Source organism: Colletotrichum navitas, assembly GCF_030913465.1.
Source record: "Colletotrichum navitas strain CBS 125086 chromosome Unknown LY79scaffold_135, whole genome shotgun sequence".
Taxonomy (NCBI): domain Eukaryota; kingdom Fungi; phylum Ascomycota; class Sordariomycetes; order Glomerellales; family Glomerellaceae; genus Colletotrichum; species Colletotrichum navitas.
The window spans coordinates 45,804-63,067 of NW_026850681.1; the positions used below are offsets into that span (position 1 = coordinate 45,804).

Genomic DNA, 17,264 nt, shown 5'->3' on the forward strand with positions numbered 1-17,264 from the left:
GGAATCCCCTATTATTTATATCTAAAAGAATAGCTAAAAAACATAATAAAAACAAGAAGCTAAAAAGTATTTAATACTTTTTGCTTATATAGTCTATTATATACAAAAAACCTATCTATTTATCTATATCTTTAACTACCTATTACTAACTAGCTTCTTTAACATATTATTTAGTAATAACTTTATAAATTTATCTACTAGGTTATTACTACTATAAATCTACTATATCTTATAAATTTTATAGCGTTTATATAACTAGTAAAGGGCTATAATATCTATTATAAGTTACTTTTCTTTTATAGTACTAAGCTTTATAAGGCACTTATAAAGTAAGTATAAGTTAGTATAAAGTATTATAGATATTTATAGTAGCTTAAGGCAGTTAGTAATTATTATAAGAGTAGTACTAATTACGTAGGCAACATTAGCGCTAGCAACTATCCTATAGACCTTAGAGATAAGTACACTATATATAACTCTTTTATACTTTATTAAACTAAAGTAAATAATATTACTAGTTAATTTAAAGCTTTTACTATTAGCAGTAGGTTACTTAATAATTTATTTATTAGTAAGAACTATAATAAAGCTAAGTTAAAAGATAAGGTTATAGTTATTTATAAATAAGCTATTAATAAATATAAAAAGCTTAGTAGTTACAAGGTTAATTAGTAAGAATTATAGGCTATAGTTAAGGTTATTAATTTACTATTTAATTTAGTAGTTTAAAGCTTTAATCTCTTTTACTATAAGTAATTAGTGTTAGGCAGTAACTAAATAGTTAAAGTAGGCTTTAGGTTAGTAAATAAAAGTAATATATACGCTATAGGCGTATTACTAGATATAATCTTACTAAGTAGTAGGTAATTTCTTATTAATAAGTTAAAGCTTTTTACTTTAGCCTTTTTAATAAAGAGTAAGCTTACTATTAGTAGTAATAAATAATACACTACTATTAAAGGTAATAAAGTTATTAGCTATAAGTAATTACTTAGGTTTTACTATAAAAGTAGCCTTCTTAAGCTTCTTCTCTTTATAGGTAAAGAATTTACTATCTATAAGGCTAATTATATTATTTATTTATATACTAATTAATCTAAAGTTACTATTATTAGGTAATAATATTAATAGGTAAAGGTTAAAGGTTAATAAATCTATCTAGAGATTCTCTCTATAATAGTAGTTATAAGTTACCTACTAGTAGGTTTCTGTCTCTATAATACTATATAATAGCTTAGTTACTATTATTATTATATTTAATAAGTAAAGATATAAATTTATATAGGCAAGTAAGTAAAAATAATATAGTTTAGTAGTATTACTAATTAGGTATACGCTTAGGTAATATTATATAACTAGAGAAGAAATCTACGTTAAAGTAGTAAAGGAGTAAAAGTAAAGATTAATTACTAGGCTATTTACTAAATAGTAAGTAACTATATAAGAATTATTTCTTTACTATTACCTATATAACCTTAGATAATAAGCTATAATTTCTTATAGGGCTATTTATTCTTGCCTTTTACTTTATAGACTATATATAATTTAAATATATAGGTGTTACTATAGGCTTTTTATTATAAGTATAATATAAAATATACTATAGTTAACAAAGGCTTTTACTTTTACCTTGTTAGATTCTTTAAAGGGTTTACTAGGTATAGTAATAATCTTTTTTTTATATAGCTTAATAGTAAGTATATAGTCTACCTCTTCCTTTATAGTTAAGAATACTATAGTTATAGTAAGTTATATCTCTATAAAGAATATAAGTATTAGGTTCTTTTATAGGTAACTATAGTATTATTATAGTAGTTTATTATTAATAATAATAGTATTATATACTTCCCCTTTAGCGTTAAGTATCTCTATAAGGTCTTTTTATACTTATATAGTATATATAAGATTACCTTTTACTTATATAGAGTAGCTAGTAGGTTTATTTAGCGTAAAGAGGTCTAGTTAACCTTCCTTTATATAGTAAGGTTTTACTATAGTAATCCTAAAGTTATATAGGCTATAAGGTAAATTAATAGTATAAGTAGTACTATTATTAGTAATAAGGTAAAATAGGCCTTACTAGCTATACTTCTTATACTATATATAGATAAAAGATTAAAGAGGTAAAGTAATAGTATTAGTTAAATCTAGGCTATTATATATAGCTAGTGCTTTATAAAGCTATTACTTTATATAAATTTAGTGTACTATAGCTATTATTTTTTTAATTACTTTAGTACACTATATAGTAATTATAGTAAGTAGTAACTTATTAGTTATTTAAGGGTATACACTAAAGATAAAGAGAGTTAAGACAAGGCTATTTAGGCTAATAGTATTATTAATTATTTTAATAGTAAGTTAAAGTATAACTTTAGGTTTAGTACTAGTTTCTTTATAAATAATCTTATAGGTGTAGTAAAAAGGTATATAATAGTACTTAACCTTACTAATACTATAATAGGCTTTAATAAGTACTTCTTTTACTTTAATAAATAACGTATAGGTAGTATATTTAAACTTACTAAAGTAAAAGTTTAGGCTAACGTTAGTTATTATTTAATTAGGTAGACTAAGATATATATTAATCTAGTATATCTATAGTGCCTCTTATATATACTCTATAGTAATAGATTATAAGAATCTTACTATATTAAACACTATTACTATATTAACTATATAAAGTACTAGTTTATTACTATTAAGATATATTATATTTAATATAGTTAAATAGGTAATAGATTCTATAACTAACTAAGAGCTAGAGCTATAGCTAGCAACAGCTAGTCTTATAGACTAGCGACAGGTAGGGCCTAGTAGGGCACCAGCTGTCAGCAGGATATTGGCCTAACTAATAGATCTACTAGCAAGGCCAAGAAGTAGATCTAAAGGTTAGCTACTTTATCCTATAATAAGTGCCCCCCTAATAATAGAAATAATTATTATATAGTAATTATTTAATTACTAGTTAATAGGATAGTTAATATTACTAGTTAATAAGGTTATTAACTATATACCTTAGGCTTCTATAAGGCTATTATAGCTATTATAGAAAAAGTATACCTAAGGGTTAATAGTTAAAGGTTAATAGTCCTTGTTATAGTTATTATTATTATTATAACTATTACTATATCTATTATTACTATATTTATCCCTATAGTTATTAAAGTCCCTATATTTATTAGTGTTATTTTTAATAGTGTTACTATTATCCTTATTACTACTATAATCCTAGTTATTATTACTAGCTAGGTAGTTAGGTTAATAGTAGTTAGGTTAGTACACTAGTTAGTTAGGTATATATATAGACTAGCTATAAGTTAGCTAGCTATAAGTTAGCTAGCTAGGCGTATATAGGTGTAGGTATAGACTTTAGGCTAGTTAACTATAAGCTAGCTAGCTAGGTATATATATAGGTTATTAATATATAGGCTAGTTAATTATATATATAGGCTAGTAGTATTAATAGTTATATACTAGTTAACTATAGGATAATTAACTAGATACTAGCTAACTATAGGTAAGTTAACTAGATACTAGCTAGCTATAGGCAGGTTAACTACTAGCTAGTTAGCTATTAGATTTATTAAAGTTATAGTAATAATCCCCTATGTAAATAGATTTATTATTATTATCCTAGGGACTTGTTTCTGTAGTATAACTAGTAGTATTATTATCTTTATCCTTATTATCTTTATCTAGGGTATTTTAACTATAGTACTAGGCAGCTTTATAAGGTAGTAGTAGTAATAGTAGGCTATCTTAGAGCTAGTAGACCTATTACTAAAGAGACTAGATTTCCTCCTTTTATTCTTAAAGGCGCTAATAGATAGGCTTACCTCTTAGTAAGTAACCTTCTCCTAATCTAGGGTATGTTTAATATAGCTTTTAAAGGTATAGCTAGGTATATAACTTAGGGCTACATTAAGCTATTAGTTAGGTGTACACTAGTAATAGTATTAGTAGTAGTAGCTTTAAGTATCTTACTGCTAGCTAGGGGTTTTATATATCCTTTGCCTATTTACTCTCCTATTAGACTATATCCTCTTAGTTCTAGATTAGTATTATCCTTTAGGTAAAGGCCTTAACAGTAGTATAAAATTTTATAGCTAAGAGGAAGGTTAATACTACTAGTAATATAGACTATTTACTTATAGGTAAAAAAAGTAGTAATAAGATAGTTATTATTAATAGTAGTAGTAGTAAAGTTAATAAGGTTAACAAAGGTAATAAGTATAATAAAGAGGGTAATAGAGACTAGTAGTCTAGTAGGTAGTAAAAAAAAGTATTTTAAGATATAAAGTCTTAATAATAAAGTCAGTAGTAATATTATTAGCTATAGTTATTAGTGTATATATAGTAAAAAAGTATAGATCTTAAGGGAAATCTAGTACTATACTTATAGTAGGGCTCTAGCTAGTAACTTTATTATTATTATTATTTAAGGGCTTTAATTAATAGTAGCTCTAGTAGTAGTAACCTTAATATATAAAAGGGTAAAATAACTAATATAAAGAAGTATAAAGAAGAGTAAAAAAAGTAAGGTTATTAAAGTAAACGTTAGTAATAGTAGTAGTAGTAGCTAGAGGTATAGTAGATCTAGCTAGATAGGTTAGTCTAGCGTAGGCTAGTAGTAGCAAAAAAATCTACTAGTAGGTATATATTAGTAGCTAGGCTAGTAAAGTAAATACCTTTATTTAACTAGTTATCTTTAAGATAACTAATTAAATAGCTCTTAATAGTAATTTAGTATATTTACCTCTTATTATTATTAACAGTAGCAGAGGGTTAATTACTTATAGTATTATAACTAGTAGTTATACTACTACTTAACATAGTTAAATAGGTAATAGATTTTATAACTAACTAAGAGCTAGAGCTATAGCTAGCAACAGCTAGTCTTATAGACTAGCAACAGGTAGAGCCTAGTAAGGCACTAGCTGTTAGCAGGATATTAGCCTAACTAATAGATCTACTAGCAAGGCTAAGAAGTAGATCTAAAGGTTAGCTACTTTATCCTATAATAATATTAATAAAGATCTTATAGTTAAACTTATTATTATTTTATAGTATAAACTTAAAGTAACTAAAGGCTTTAGAGTATAATTAGTAGTAGTAGTAGTACTTATTAATAGCTTTAATTAATAAAAGGGAAGTGTTTTCTTTAGTATATTTAAGTAACTTATAAAGTTACTAAATAAATAAGTAGCTAAATTACTAGTAGATTTAGTATAATTTACTATTTATTAAGTATTACTTAGTAATACTTTTCTTTAGTAGTTATAAAAGTATCTATAGGTAGCTAAATTAGTAAATAATAAGTATAACATTATTACCTTAGATTAGCTAGTTAGTAAAGTTATTAAATTTTATACTATAATAGTCTATATCCTTTAAGTAAAAGAGAAATAAAGTATTAGTAGTTATTATATAAAAAACAAGGTTACTAAGTAGTATAAGTATATTAATTACCCCTAAGGATTTAAAGTAATTACTACTACTAAAGTAAATACTTACTTTACTTACTTAGGTAGTATCTATAAGTATCTTTTTACTTAAGTAGTACTAAAGAGTAAAGTATTACTTATAGCTAGTAGTTAATTTCTTAGCTATACTAGTATTAAGTATAATACTATAAAAAGTTACTACTAAATAGTCTTTATTAAGTATAAATATTTTATTAGTTTTTATAGTCTTACTAAGTAGTAGCTCTTTTAGTAGGTTCTTATAAGTAAGTATATAAGTAGTTACTTAGTTAAATAACTTAGAGAATATAGTTAGGCTATTAATTAATAGTTATATAAAGAAAGTAGTAAATATAAAGAATACTATATCTATATTATTATTATTATTACTAATAAGTTATTTATTACTATTACTTACTTTTTAGAGATAACTTATATTATAACCTTTATAATTAAAAAGAAAGTAATTAAAGGTAGCTAGTAAAGCTTATATAAAGTAAGTACTTTTATATTAGTTAAATAAAGATTACTACTTTTCTTTAGTGTACTTAGTTAACTAATAACTAGGCTTACTATAGATAAAGTACTTCTTAGTTAATTTATTACTATACTAGTTTTTACTATAGTAGTTACTTTATAAAGAACCTTATATTTACTATAGATTAGTATAATTATTATAGTTACTATTATACTTATAGTTAACTTAAAATTATTTATCTTTTATAGTAGATTTATCTATAAGGTATTATATAGGTAACTTATAGTAAAGTAAAGTATTTACTACTTTATTATATAGTTATATATAGAGGCTATAAATATAGCTAGTAGGTTAAAAAAGGCTATAGTATACTTAGTATACTATAGTAATAGGTAATAAGGCACTTATAATAATCCTTATCCTTAGGAAGCTATTATAAGTAGTTACTTTAACTAGCTTAGTAACCTTTTTAATAAGTAACTTAAGATCTTAAGCTTATTCTTACTATAGTTTTTATAGGTAATTAAGTTAAATAATATATAGTAAAGCTTAGTAATATAGGCTAAGTTACCTTATTACTTTAAATTATTTTTAAGCTTTACTATTAGAATATTAAAATTACTTACTTATTAGTAAAAGGTAAAAGTATAATACTTTTATAGTTTACCTTAAGTATTACTTAAATTACTACTCTATAGTAGTTTATATTATACTTACCTAGATATAAAGGTTATAGAATAATAGTAATTTTAAGTTAATAGTCTTATACTAGCTACTAGTGTACTTTATAGCCTAGTTATTAAAGTATATCTTTATAAGGTTACTTATTTACTTTAGTGTTAGCCTTAATATTACTATTAATTTACTATAGTTAATAAAAGCTTCTATAGTAGTATAGTAGTTATTATATATAGGCTATTAATTTTAGCTATTATATAAGGTTTTAGTGTTAATATAGGCAGTAGTAAAGTAAAGGTTAAGTTATTATAGAAGGTTTAGTAGCTAGTTACTAGTAATAGGTATACTTTAACTATTTTTACTCTATATATAATTATCTTATAGCCTTTAATATCTTTAATAAAGTTAAGGTCTTTAAGGTATTCTCTAAAGTTATATAATAATCTTTAATAATAGTAATTATTTATTAGTCTAGTAGGTACCTTCCTCTTATTAAAGGGTATTAAATATATATTAGGTAATTAATAAGTATTTACTATAGTTAACTATACTCTATAGTTAATAAGAAGTTATATAGACTATTAAGACCTTTAGGTTAATAGCCTTAAAGTTACTAATAAGCTAGTTAGTAAGTCTTCTTATATATAGTAAAGTAATTTACTACTAAGGTAGTTATTATACTTAGATTTACTAAGGTAAAATATAATAATAGTGTTAAGTATAAAGGACTATTACTTCTCTATAAGGTTAGTTAGTAACCTTATAATATAATCTTTCCTTATTAGTATAAAAGAATATACTTATAAAGGTAAAAGTATAGTAATAATATTATTTATTATTACTATCTTCTTTACTATATTAAGTAGTATATTATATTTACTATAAATCTCTTTTCTTATTACTTATAAGTAAAGGTATAGTAACTATAAGCCTTACTTACTTATAAGCTTATCTTATTTACTTATCTTAGCTTAGGTCTTTTACTTATAGGCTAGTATTATTTACTATTATCCTCTATTAGCCTAATAACCTCTTAAATATAGTGTTTCTTTTAGTAGACTAGAAGGTATATACGTTTATTAGAAGATTACTACTAGTAGTATAAATAGTTAAAGAAAAATATACTCTTATAAGTAAATAACTTAGAGAAAAATAATAGGCTATTATATTAGCTACTTATTAACGCTATTAGTTAGTAAAAGAAGAGGAAATAATAGGCTATTATATTAGTAACTTATTAACGCTATTAGTTAATAAAAGAAGTATATATATAAAAAAAAAGTTAGTAAGCTAAAGAGCTTATAATAAATAAAATATAGTAAATAATTACTAGTTAGCTATAGGTATATAAAGTAAGAGGTTTTTTATAGTTAAAAGTACTTCTCTAAAGGTAATAAAGCTTATATAATAGACGTAAATTAACAGGGTTTCTACTAGTTAAGAGGACTAGTTATAGATCTATTAATTAACCTATTATAATAAGTAATTAGTATAATATTATAGTAAGGGTATTTATAGAGGCGTTTTTTAGTCCTTAACTACTCTAGGTATATAAATAATTAACTAGTAATAATTACTTCTTCTTATAGTCTTTACTAATCTATAGTTTAGATAGTAAAGTTAACCTATATAGTTAATAGTAAAGTTAACTACTAATTAGTGTTAGTAATACTAAAGGATAGGTTAATATAGTTAACTATATATATTAGTAGTAATTAATAAATAATAGGGGTAACTATAGTTCTCTATTATATATAAAGAAAAAAAGGATAATTATTATAGGTTAGTTAGTTAAATAACTAACTTATTGCCTATAAATCCTTAGAGAATCTATAGCTAAATATCTAAGGATTTACTAGTAATAAGTTATTAAGGTTAACCTAATAACTCTAATATTTATCTATAATAGTCAATATTACAACAGTTACTACTATATTAGTAATAAGAAGATTAGTAGTTTAATTCTACTATAAGGCACTATTAAAACTAAGTAAAAAAATTAATATATAAGGTAGTAGAATAGCTAGTATATATATAACTAATCTAAATAACTATACCTAAAGGCCTTATTACTAGTGTACCCTAAGCGCCTATAAATATAAAGGTAACTTACTAACCTCTATCTAAGAAGATAGTAATATTAATTAATAAGCCTTAGTCTAATTAAGGCTAAAGTATATTAATTATATATTTATTACTAATTAGTAGCTAAACTTAGTTAGTAATACTATTATTACTAAGTAATATAGAACTATATATAAAAGGTCTAGATAATTAGTTATATAGTTATTAGGAGGTAAATAGCTTAACTAGGCTATAAAGGCCTAATTAGGTATATAAGATTAAAATAACGTCTAGAATTAGTTCTATTACTATAATAGTAAAGTAGTAATTAAAGGTAGAGGTTAACTTATAAGTATTAAATTCTATGTCTTATTTATCTTATCTATCTTAATTAGTATTTAATGTCTTAATTAGGATAATTAAGGCTCTATAGGCTAAAAAAACACTTATAAAAACTACTTAAAGAAAAACCTAAAATCCTGCCCTATTCTACTAGTAGAGAGAGGGTATATATTATAGGCTAAAGCTATAGTAAGTATAGTAAGGCTTTACTTACTATAATATATAAGCTAGTAAGAAAGGTGTACTTAGTTAGCACTTAGTTAGTGCCCCTATTTAACCTTATATATATAAGATATATATTACTATAAATAACTTTTCCTCCTTAGTCTAGATTAATTATATTAAGTTACTATACACTTATTAGAAGGTAGTACTAACCCCTTATAGTAGGCCTAGTAAAAGAGGTAATCTTTATAGCTATAAGAAGTAGGCTTAATAAGGAGGTACTTTTTATAGCTATAAAGTAGGCTTAATAAGAGGGCTTTTTTTATAGCTATAAATATAATACTTCTTATAAAGGCTATTTTTATAGCTATTAAAAGAACCCCCTTATAAAGTCTATTTCTTATAGCTATATAGGTTAATTAGTTAATAGTAAACAATAATAGTAAAATAGTAGTATTAATATAATTACTTTTACTATCTTTATTAAAATATATTTTCTTTTGACTAATTAAAGAGTATATATCCTTATATCTATATAAGACTTATACTTATATATTAATTTATTATACTTATATATTAATTCTTATTATTTAATACTAGTACCTTTAATAGGCCTAGGCTTACTAAACTAATTATATTAAATAGTATATTATAATTTAGTTATAGTACTAATATTTATACTACTTTATAATACTAAATTTATTAGCCTTTATAAAAGTATTAACTTAATTAAAGAAGGTATTAGAGATTTATTCTAGATTACTAAGAACTAGTAGATTTAGGATTTTATATATAAAAAAAAGAGGATCTATTACTTTAGGTATAGTAAAAGGCTATAGTTTAAAAAAAGGCTTTACTTTTAGGAGAAAATTATTATTAAAGTAGTAAATAAGGTAGTAAATTAGCTTAAAGACTTTATTATTTTTATTATTAATAAATATACTTTTATTATTAGAGAAATACTATTATTAGTTACTAATTAGTCTTAATAACTTATTAAATAAAGTTAAAAGTACTATTAAACTACTATATAGTAAAATAAAGAAGTTATTAAGACTACTTATAAAGAAAAAAGAAATTATACTCTAGAGAAAGTTAAAAAAGAATAGTTTACTAAGTTTTTATTATCTTTTTAAAGAAATAGTAAGTAAAGTAAAATATTAGCTTTATACTAAAGTAATATAGTTTATAGTATAAAAAAGGTTATATATCTTATAGTAAGCTTAATAAAAGCTTAGCTATAAGTTTATATTACCCCTTAAGATTACTAGCTTTATAGAACTAGTTAATACTAAGATAACTATTTTTAAAGAAGGAAAATAATAGTAAGTAGCTAGATAATAGTAGTAAGTTATAATTAATTACTAGTTACTTTTTTAAGATATAACCTAAAGTAGAAAAATAAAATAGTTATATTTTATACTATAGAATATATTATAAAGCTATAGTAAGTAAATAATATAAATAAACCTAAGGTTAAATAAATTAACCTTATTATAAAGAAGAATATTATAAAGAGAGATAGGAAAAGAAAGGCTACTTTATATAGGTCTAAGAGAATTTAGTTATACTAACATTTATTTTTTAGACTAATTAGAGGGTATATATCTTATATCTATATAAGACTTATACTTATATATTAATTCCTTATATTTATATATTAATTCCCTTATTTAAAAGTATATTTATTTTATAATAATAGTAAAAAATAATAATAAGAGTTATTATAGACTTTATACACTTTATAGACTTTATAAACTTTATAAACTTTACTTTCTTATATAAATATATAGTTAGTGTCTAAGACTACTTTTATAACTTTAGTAACTTAGTTATTTAGTAGGCTAGCTATTATATATAAAGAAGAGGTTATTACTAATAAGTAGCCTTTATATAGGTCTAAATACCTTTATTATTATTATTATTATATATCTTTAAATTATAACTATTAAATATTACTAAAATATAGATTTTGTATTTTACTACCTAAAAACCTAAATTTATATAGGTGTTATATTTATATAGTATAAGTGTATAGACTAAAAAATAGGTTTTAGATGCTGCTAATGCAACAGACTGTAGCAGCAGCAGTAGGGAAGCTTACTGGTCTTTTTTTTCGCAGTCGTAAACTCTCGCGGGTAGAATAGCTGGGTAACGTGACAGGCGCCAATGCCCAGGACGTAGACAAATCGACAGAAGAAGCCAAGGGCGTCAACGCAGGGGAGGTTGCAAGGGGAATAAATGGCTAGGCGCTAGGCCAAATAGCGCCATAAAGGCTGTTAATGTTTCCTAGGTAGGCAGCGCCAATGTTGTTGTAGGCCTCAGTAATCCGTTTGTACAAGTCAACAGCAGCTATAATAAGCTTGCCAGCAGCGCAGTCAAGCGGAGCCTTAATACTGTTTGCTCCTAATAAATTCAAGGATACAGCAATAGGGGACAACAAAGGATTATCCACTGGCCGCACAATAGACGCCGTCAGAATCGCCAAACAAATCAAGAGAAGCAGGTAAGCGTTGAGACATTATAGGCCAACAGTCAACTACGTCCGCCAAGCAGTTGCCTATTAGACTTCAGCAGCTAATGTTCCTAGGCCCATAGGGCCCATTCGGCTCTGTTTATATCGATGCATGCAAACCGTCCAGACAAGCCAACAGAGGGCTAAAGAAACGTTTAGCAAGATCAATTTGCGGTGGGTAGAAAGGTGGTGTTGCATACAAGACAGTCAATGCCAAGTCCCATCCGCCAGCTCATAGAAACTCTAGCGTAAAGCCACACTAAACTAACAGGAGAGGGTACAACAAATCAAGGCCCACAGGAGACATAGGGTACCTTCCAATAGCGTTGCAAGTCAGTGTGGCTAGCTGCTTGAGTTTGGGGACATTAACCTCAATGCCAACACCTTAAGTGTCCTCGTCCTTGTAGCTCTTAAGCTTCGCCAGCCTGACGCTGCGTTCAAACCGTCAGGCCACCGTCTTCAACATCTAGTGCTGCTGTTCAGCGGCCAGTTCGCGTACGCCGTCTTCTACTCCTAGGACAGCCAGGTATCGGTCTCGATGGTGTCAGACGCCTGGTAGATCTGTCCCTTAATAGAGTCGGATGGGCTGGGGGCAACGCTAAGACAGGGCAGTCTTAGATGCTAGGGCAGCCATAACAGGCATCGCGTGAGGAACTACAGCGCTTAGGGAGTCAGCTTCAGTGGTCGGCAACAGGTGGGATTCTTGTCCATCCTTTCTCACCATGATGAGGCGCAAGGGGTATACTGCTTCTCGGATGCAGCTGCGACATGACGTCCTGCTTGTCTTACAAGTATCGCCAGTACTTGTCGCCGTACGTTAGCATCTTGGCCTCAACAAGGTCCAGCAGAACACCGCTCGCTTAAGCTTGCAGGCAACTAAGAGTCTGCCACGCTTGAGAGACCAGCGGCTTTGGCGACTAGGTTGTTAGCTAGGAGATAGAGCCATATAGCGTAGCTTTAGACAAGCAAGGGGTCACAGGTAGAGTCTTCAGGGCGTATTTTCCCATCGACCAGGGCGTAGAAGTAGGCGTCATAGTCGCAGAAGTGGCTATAAAGATTAGGGCGTTAGCGTTAACAATAGAACCCATGGTTACAAATATGTGTCCACAGGGTGCTACAAAAAGAAAGAGAGAGAGAGATAGTATAGTTCTCTGCCTTTCTCTCTTCCCAGAAACTGCTGTAAAGATAAAAAGGGCATAACCATTTAATCTCAAGTATCCATCCATTCACCCACCCGTTAAATGCCATAATCTTTATCCCATGGTTCATCATGGTTCATGCCATGCATCATCCACCGCACCCGCGTACGTAAACCCTTTACTGCCACTACTGACATCACAGCCACAAGGCGTAGAATAAAGCTCAAACAACAAATCACTATTCTAGATTAGTTAAAGCTATAAAATAAACTCTCTCTAATCAGTAGAGGACATAATAAGTAAGCCTATAATGATCCGTCACAATAAACTATTATAAACCCCCCCCCCCAGAGGGCAGACAGTAAAGGAATATCAGGCAACAATAGCAGTATACATTTCTCAAGGTCAAACGTTCAGGGTGCAAGCCACCAACTCCATCCACTACTCAAATGCTTGCCATTAACAGCGTGTATCAAGTGGCCAAGAGACATGTCTTAAGAATCTAAGATACATCATAGGGGCAGAATTCCAAGGCCTAAAACTTAGACAATGTCCCAAGTGGCCCAAGGCATAAGTTTCACACTTGCAAGCATCAGAAATCCCATTTCAAGCAAGATATTGTTATATCGGGTTTACGTAACTGATAGCTCTTAGGGGAAAGCCTAGTATCTACTTGTGTTTTGTTCCACGTCCACCAGGAAATAATAGAAAAAGATGAAACGGCACGGAGAAAGGTGTTGAGAATCGTCCTTCTCCAGTGCTCCCAACACCGCAAAGCTTGGACCCAAGGCCCGGAGCGTCTCCTGCTTCTTGGCCTCCTTCACCAAACCTCTCAGTCTGTTGTTCGCATCCACCAGCTGGTTCTTGACAGCGGCACAGTGCGTCTGCGCGTTCCTGACCATCTCCTTGGCCTCTGTGAGAGACGGCAGGGGGCTACCCTCCTCCTTGTTGGACCCAACACCCATGCGAGCCATGTTGGCCTGCTCTACAAACCTTGACCAGTTGGCATTTGGGGCTGCTGAGGTTGCTGGCTCTGCCTGAGAAATCATGCTAGCCTCATCGAGAGCAAATTTCACAAGCGCAGCCTTGTTCTTCTAGACAGCGTTGTGCAAAGTTGTTGTCGCCACTGGAAGAGCCTCCTCGAGCCGGGCTATCAGCGCCTGATGTTGTGCGAGTGCTTCTGCTGCAGCCCCGGCGTCCTTCTCCTGCTCAATCTCCCTGGCGCGGTGGAATAGTGCTGCCACATCTACTATTGTGGGATCCATGGCATTGGAAGGTACTGCGGGTTCGCAGCGATTTGCCTGAGCAGACGTAACAAGCCGCTGGGGAAATACTGGTAGGTGACGGTCCAAGACTAAACTAGACTCTAAAACGGCATTAGACGGGTTCAAAGGGCACATGGTCAAAAGAGAAAGCTTACCGAGCTTTTTCACCTTGGGGCTACGTGGTGACTGTGGTGAGGCCTGGCGCTTCAAGGACACAGAGGTCTGGTTGGCTTACGTGCAGGGAGCAGTCGCGATGATAGACCGAGAGGAGGTCTAGGTAGGTTGTGGTCATGTCTTGGACAGTGGGGTCGGCTGAGGCCTGGTTCGCGACCGTGGAGAATCTCCCTCAAGTTCTACAGGAGGTGGTATCCGCAGGTGAATCCGTCGCGCTGTGTTGCGCACGCCTGTGTTAAACACGGTCAGTATTACATTGACAAGCATTCAGGGCAACGAGATTGTCCAAACGTACCCCTTTCTCAAACACGACACTGAGCGCCTGTGACGTGGCAGGGGCCGAAGATAACAGCAGCCCAAGGGCCTTGAGCGTGACTGTCAGGCGCTGCTTCACCAAGTCGCTGCTGCACAGGTTGGGTAGGGGATCGTAGTGAGTAGCACGCTCTGCCATGCCGTCACGCAAGTGAACAACAGCGAGTGACCAGTGAGAGTGCTTCTTTGAGTAGCAGGGGAAGACAAGAAGCTGGGATGCTCTGACTGCTGCAGTGTATTTGGCCAGCCACTCCGGAACGTCGTTGTTCTCCAGGGAGACCCAGAGGCTGTCGCCAAAAAAGATACGATCTTTAGAAAAGCGGACCTGGCTGGATTGGTTGACAAGATAGATGAGGGCCCCGATCGCTTGGTTGTCCAGCCACTCGTGTTCGGTTATCTGCTGGTGAGCTTTCTTAACAACCTCGGGTGTGGGTGGCTGGGCAAGAGGCTCGGGATGAGGAGGAGGGCTTGGCGTAGCAGACTGGTGCAGCGCGGGACCATAGTATTGTTCGAAATCGAAGCCGTCGTCAAGACTTTGGTCTTGCCCTTGCTCGAGACCTTGGTCATCATCCCCGCAGAGAAGCCGAGGATAAGCAAGTCGGCTTCTTCGGAGAAGCTGCGTTCAACTTGTGTGTTTCGATGAGGTTCTGGCGAGCGCGTATCCTCCCCGTCTTGTTCAGGGCTTGGAGACATGGGTGTGTCGATAATGGATGGGGCATTGGCGGCTGATGCAAGATCAGGGCTATGGGAGACTGCTCGCAATTTCCGACCGCCGAGGCCGAGTTTGGCGTGTAGAGAGCGACTGGCCTCTTCTGTCAGGATAGAGTTGTCAGGGTTTACCTCAGATGCAGCATCGAAGAGCCACCCTCCAGGTTTCCAAAGATCAGGCAGCGCGATGGTTTTGGAAAGCGCAAGCAGGGTCACTTGATATAGCCGAGAAACAATGATGGTCCCTAATCTCAGTTGACCTCTTGATCGAATTGGGCGGAACTGGATGGGAAAAGCCTTATCCAGAGATCCCCAATGTTGACTCAGTGTCTCAGAATGGAGGTTGTACAAGTCGGCCCGTTTCCCCCTGCTCTTCAACTTTTCCGCCAGGATGCTTGTGGCTGCCTTGACGCGCGGGAGCTGAATCTCGAGGGAACCCGCTAGCGACATCTCAACTTGGGGCGAGGGTTCTCTTGTCGCTTGGGAGACCAGGCGTCGGATACAGGACTAGGTGCGACTTGTTCTACCGCTGGTAGGTGGGGCGTCTAACTATATGTCCTCTTAAGTAGTATCGAGATCGAAGATTTCGGAATAAAGATTCTTGGTCTGTGACGTGATTCAATGTGGTGGGTGGTTAGCGACAACCTTGTCCGCTAAAAGGTGCTGCGAGCAAATGGGGATCAAGAGGGTTTTTTGTTTCAGTGCTTACCAAAGCTTTCGGACGCAAGTTGGTCATGAATCAAGACGAGTGCATCGCCGCGTGCGTGTGATCGGATGGGTTCGTGGGGTCTATGTTGGAGGGTCAAGAGGGGAGAAGAGAAGATGGGGGGAGATGTGAAGATGTGAAGATGGCACGAAAGTGTTGTTGATCGTTGGTGTTGCAACGGGTAAGTACGTCGACGTGTGATGAAAGGTGCTTGAGAGCACCTTCCGTGGACGCCTTACGCAACGCGACCGCATGCAACAGGGATGAAGACGTCAAGACACAGTGTTACTAGCCCCCTTCTCAATCATGTTGTTATTGTCGCGATCAACCGCCTCGGCTGGTTGGGTGGAGTGAGAGGAGGCCCCGGTACCAATGTTTTTGCGTACGTGACTGACGGCATCTTGGTCACGTCAAGAAGGAAAATACCGGTCAACCCAATGGAGAGACCCAAGTCATGGCGGGAGCCCAGATGGCCAGGCTGCAATCACGACATGAATGCCCGTCGAGACTGCATAAGCAAGTCGGCGGCCGTGTGGTGGTGGGTGATCTTTGATGGTATTCTCAAGGCTTGGGTGCACGAGATGCCCAGCAGCCCCCCGTCTGCTTGTCGACCGGCATTGGCCCGAGGGATCAAGAGGTCTGACAGAGTTGGTTGGGGCGATGATGTGCTGAACGGGAGATGCGCAACTTGAGAATGATGATGCCGTCCGGGGAGGTCACAGGGCAGATGATACTGTCACCGGTTATCATGATCCCTTGGTCATCGTCGTGGCCGGTCAATGATGACATGACTTCATGCCTGCGATGCAATGCAATGTATGTACCAGGCTGGAGGACGAGCGATACAAGGACGGGCGGCGCCGCGCATCGCTGTGTTGGAGTCGGGGAGAGGAGCGTCGACTGTGCGCGTGCTCGGAACAGGCCACAATTAGCGGACAAGAAGTACTGCCGCTTGGCGCATGAAGTAGGGGGGAAACGGGTAGCGATACAAAGGTTAAACCATGGATATTCACAACACAAACAAGCAATTCGCAAAGGGGCCCTGTCGTTGCGCGCCGCAGTTGATAGTTGGTCACTGACCCGCGTTCTTAGGCAGGTATGTACTGCAGAGGGCTTCGTCACGTCGCGTCGTGTCACGTCACGTCACGTCATTATTACCTACCTAGGTAGTATGTATATATAGGTACCTGGGAACTTCTACTTAGAAAAGCTGCCCACTGAAAAGCTGCCCACTGAAAAGCTGCCCACTGAAA

At 32.8% G+C, this 17,264-nt stretch overlaps 1 protein-coding gene across 1 annotated transcript; it reads right to left on the reverse strand.

Moving 5' to 3' along the window:
• Positions 1-14,863: 14,863 nt before the first annotated feature.
• On the reverse strand, positions 14,864-16,066 carry LY79DRAFT_86579 (uncharacterized protein). The gene is made up of 2 exons (XM_060565173.1): positions 16,015-16,066; positions 14,864-15,911 (listed from the first exon to the last, which is right to left on the reverse strand). The coding sequence occupies exon 2, from the start codon at positions 15,753-15,755 to the stop codon at positions 14,991-14,993; it is 765 nt and encodes a 254-aa protein (XP_060407677.1). The 5' UTR covers positions 15,756-15,911; positions 16,015-16,066; the 3' UTR covers positions 14,864-14,990.
• Between the last annotated feature and the right edge of the window lie 1,198 nt (positions 16,067-17,264).

Bases quoted from the DNA above. Each gene is read 5' to 3' on its own strand.
- LY79DRAFT_86579 (XM_060565173.1), bottom strand. From the start codon at position 15,755: ATGTCGCTAGCGGGTTCCCTCGAGATTCAGCTCCCGCGCGTCAAGGCA.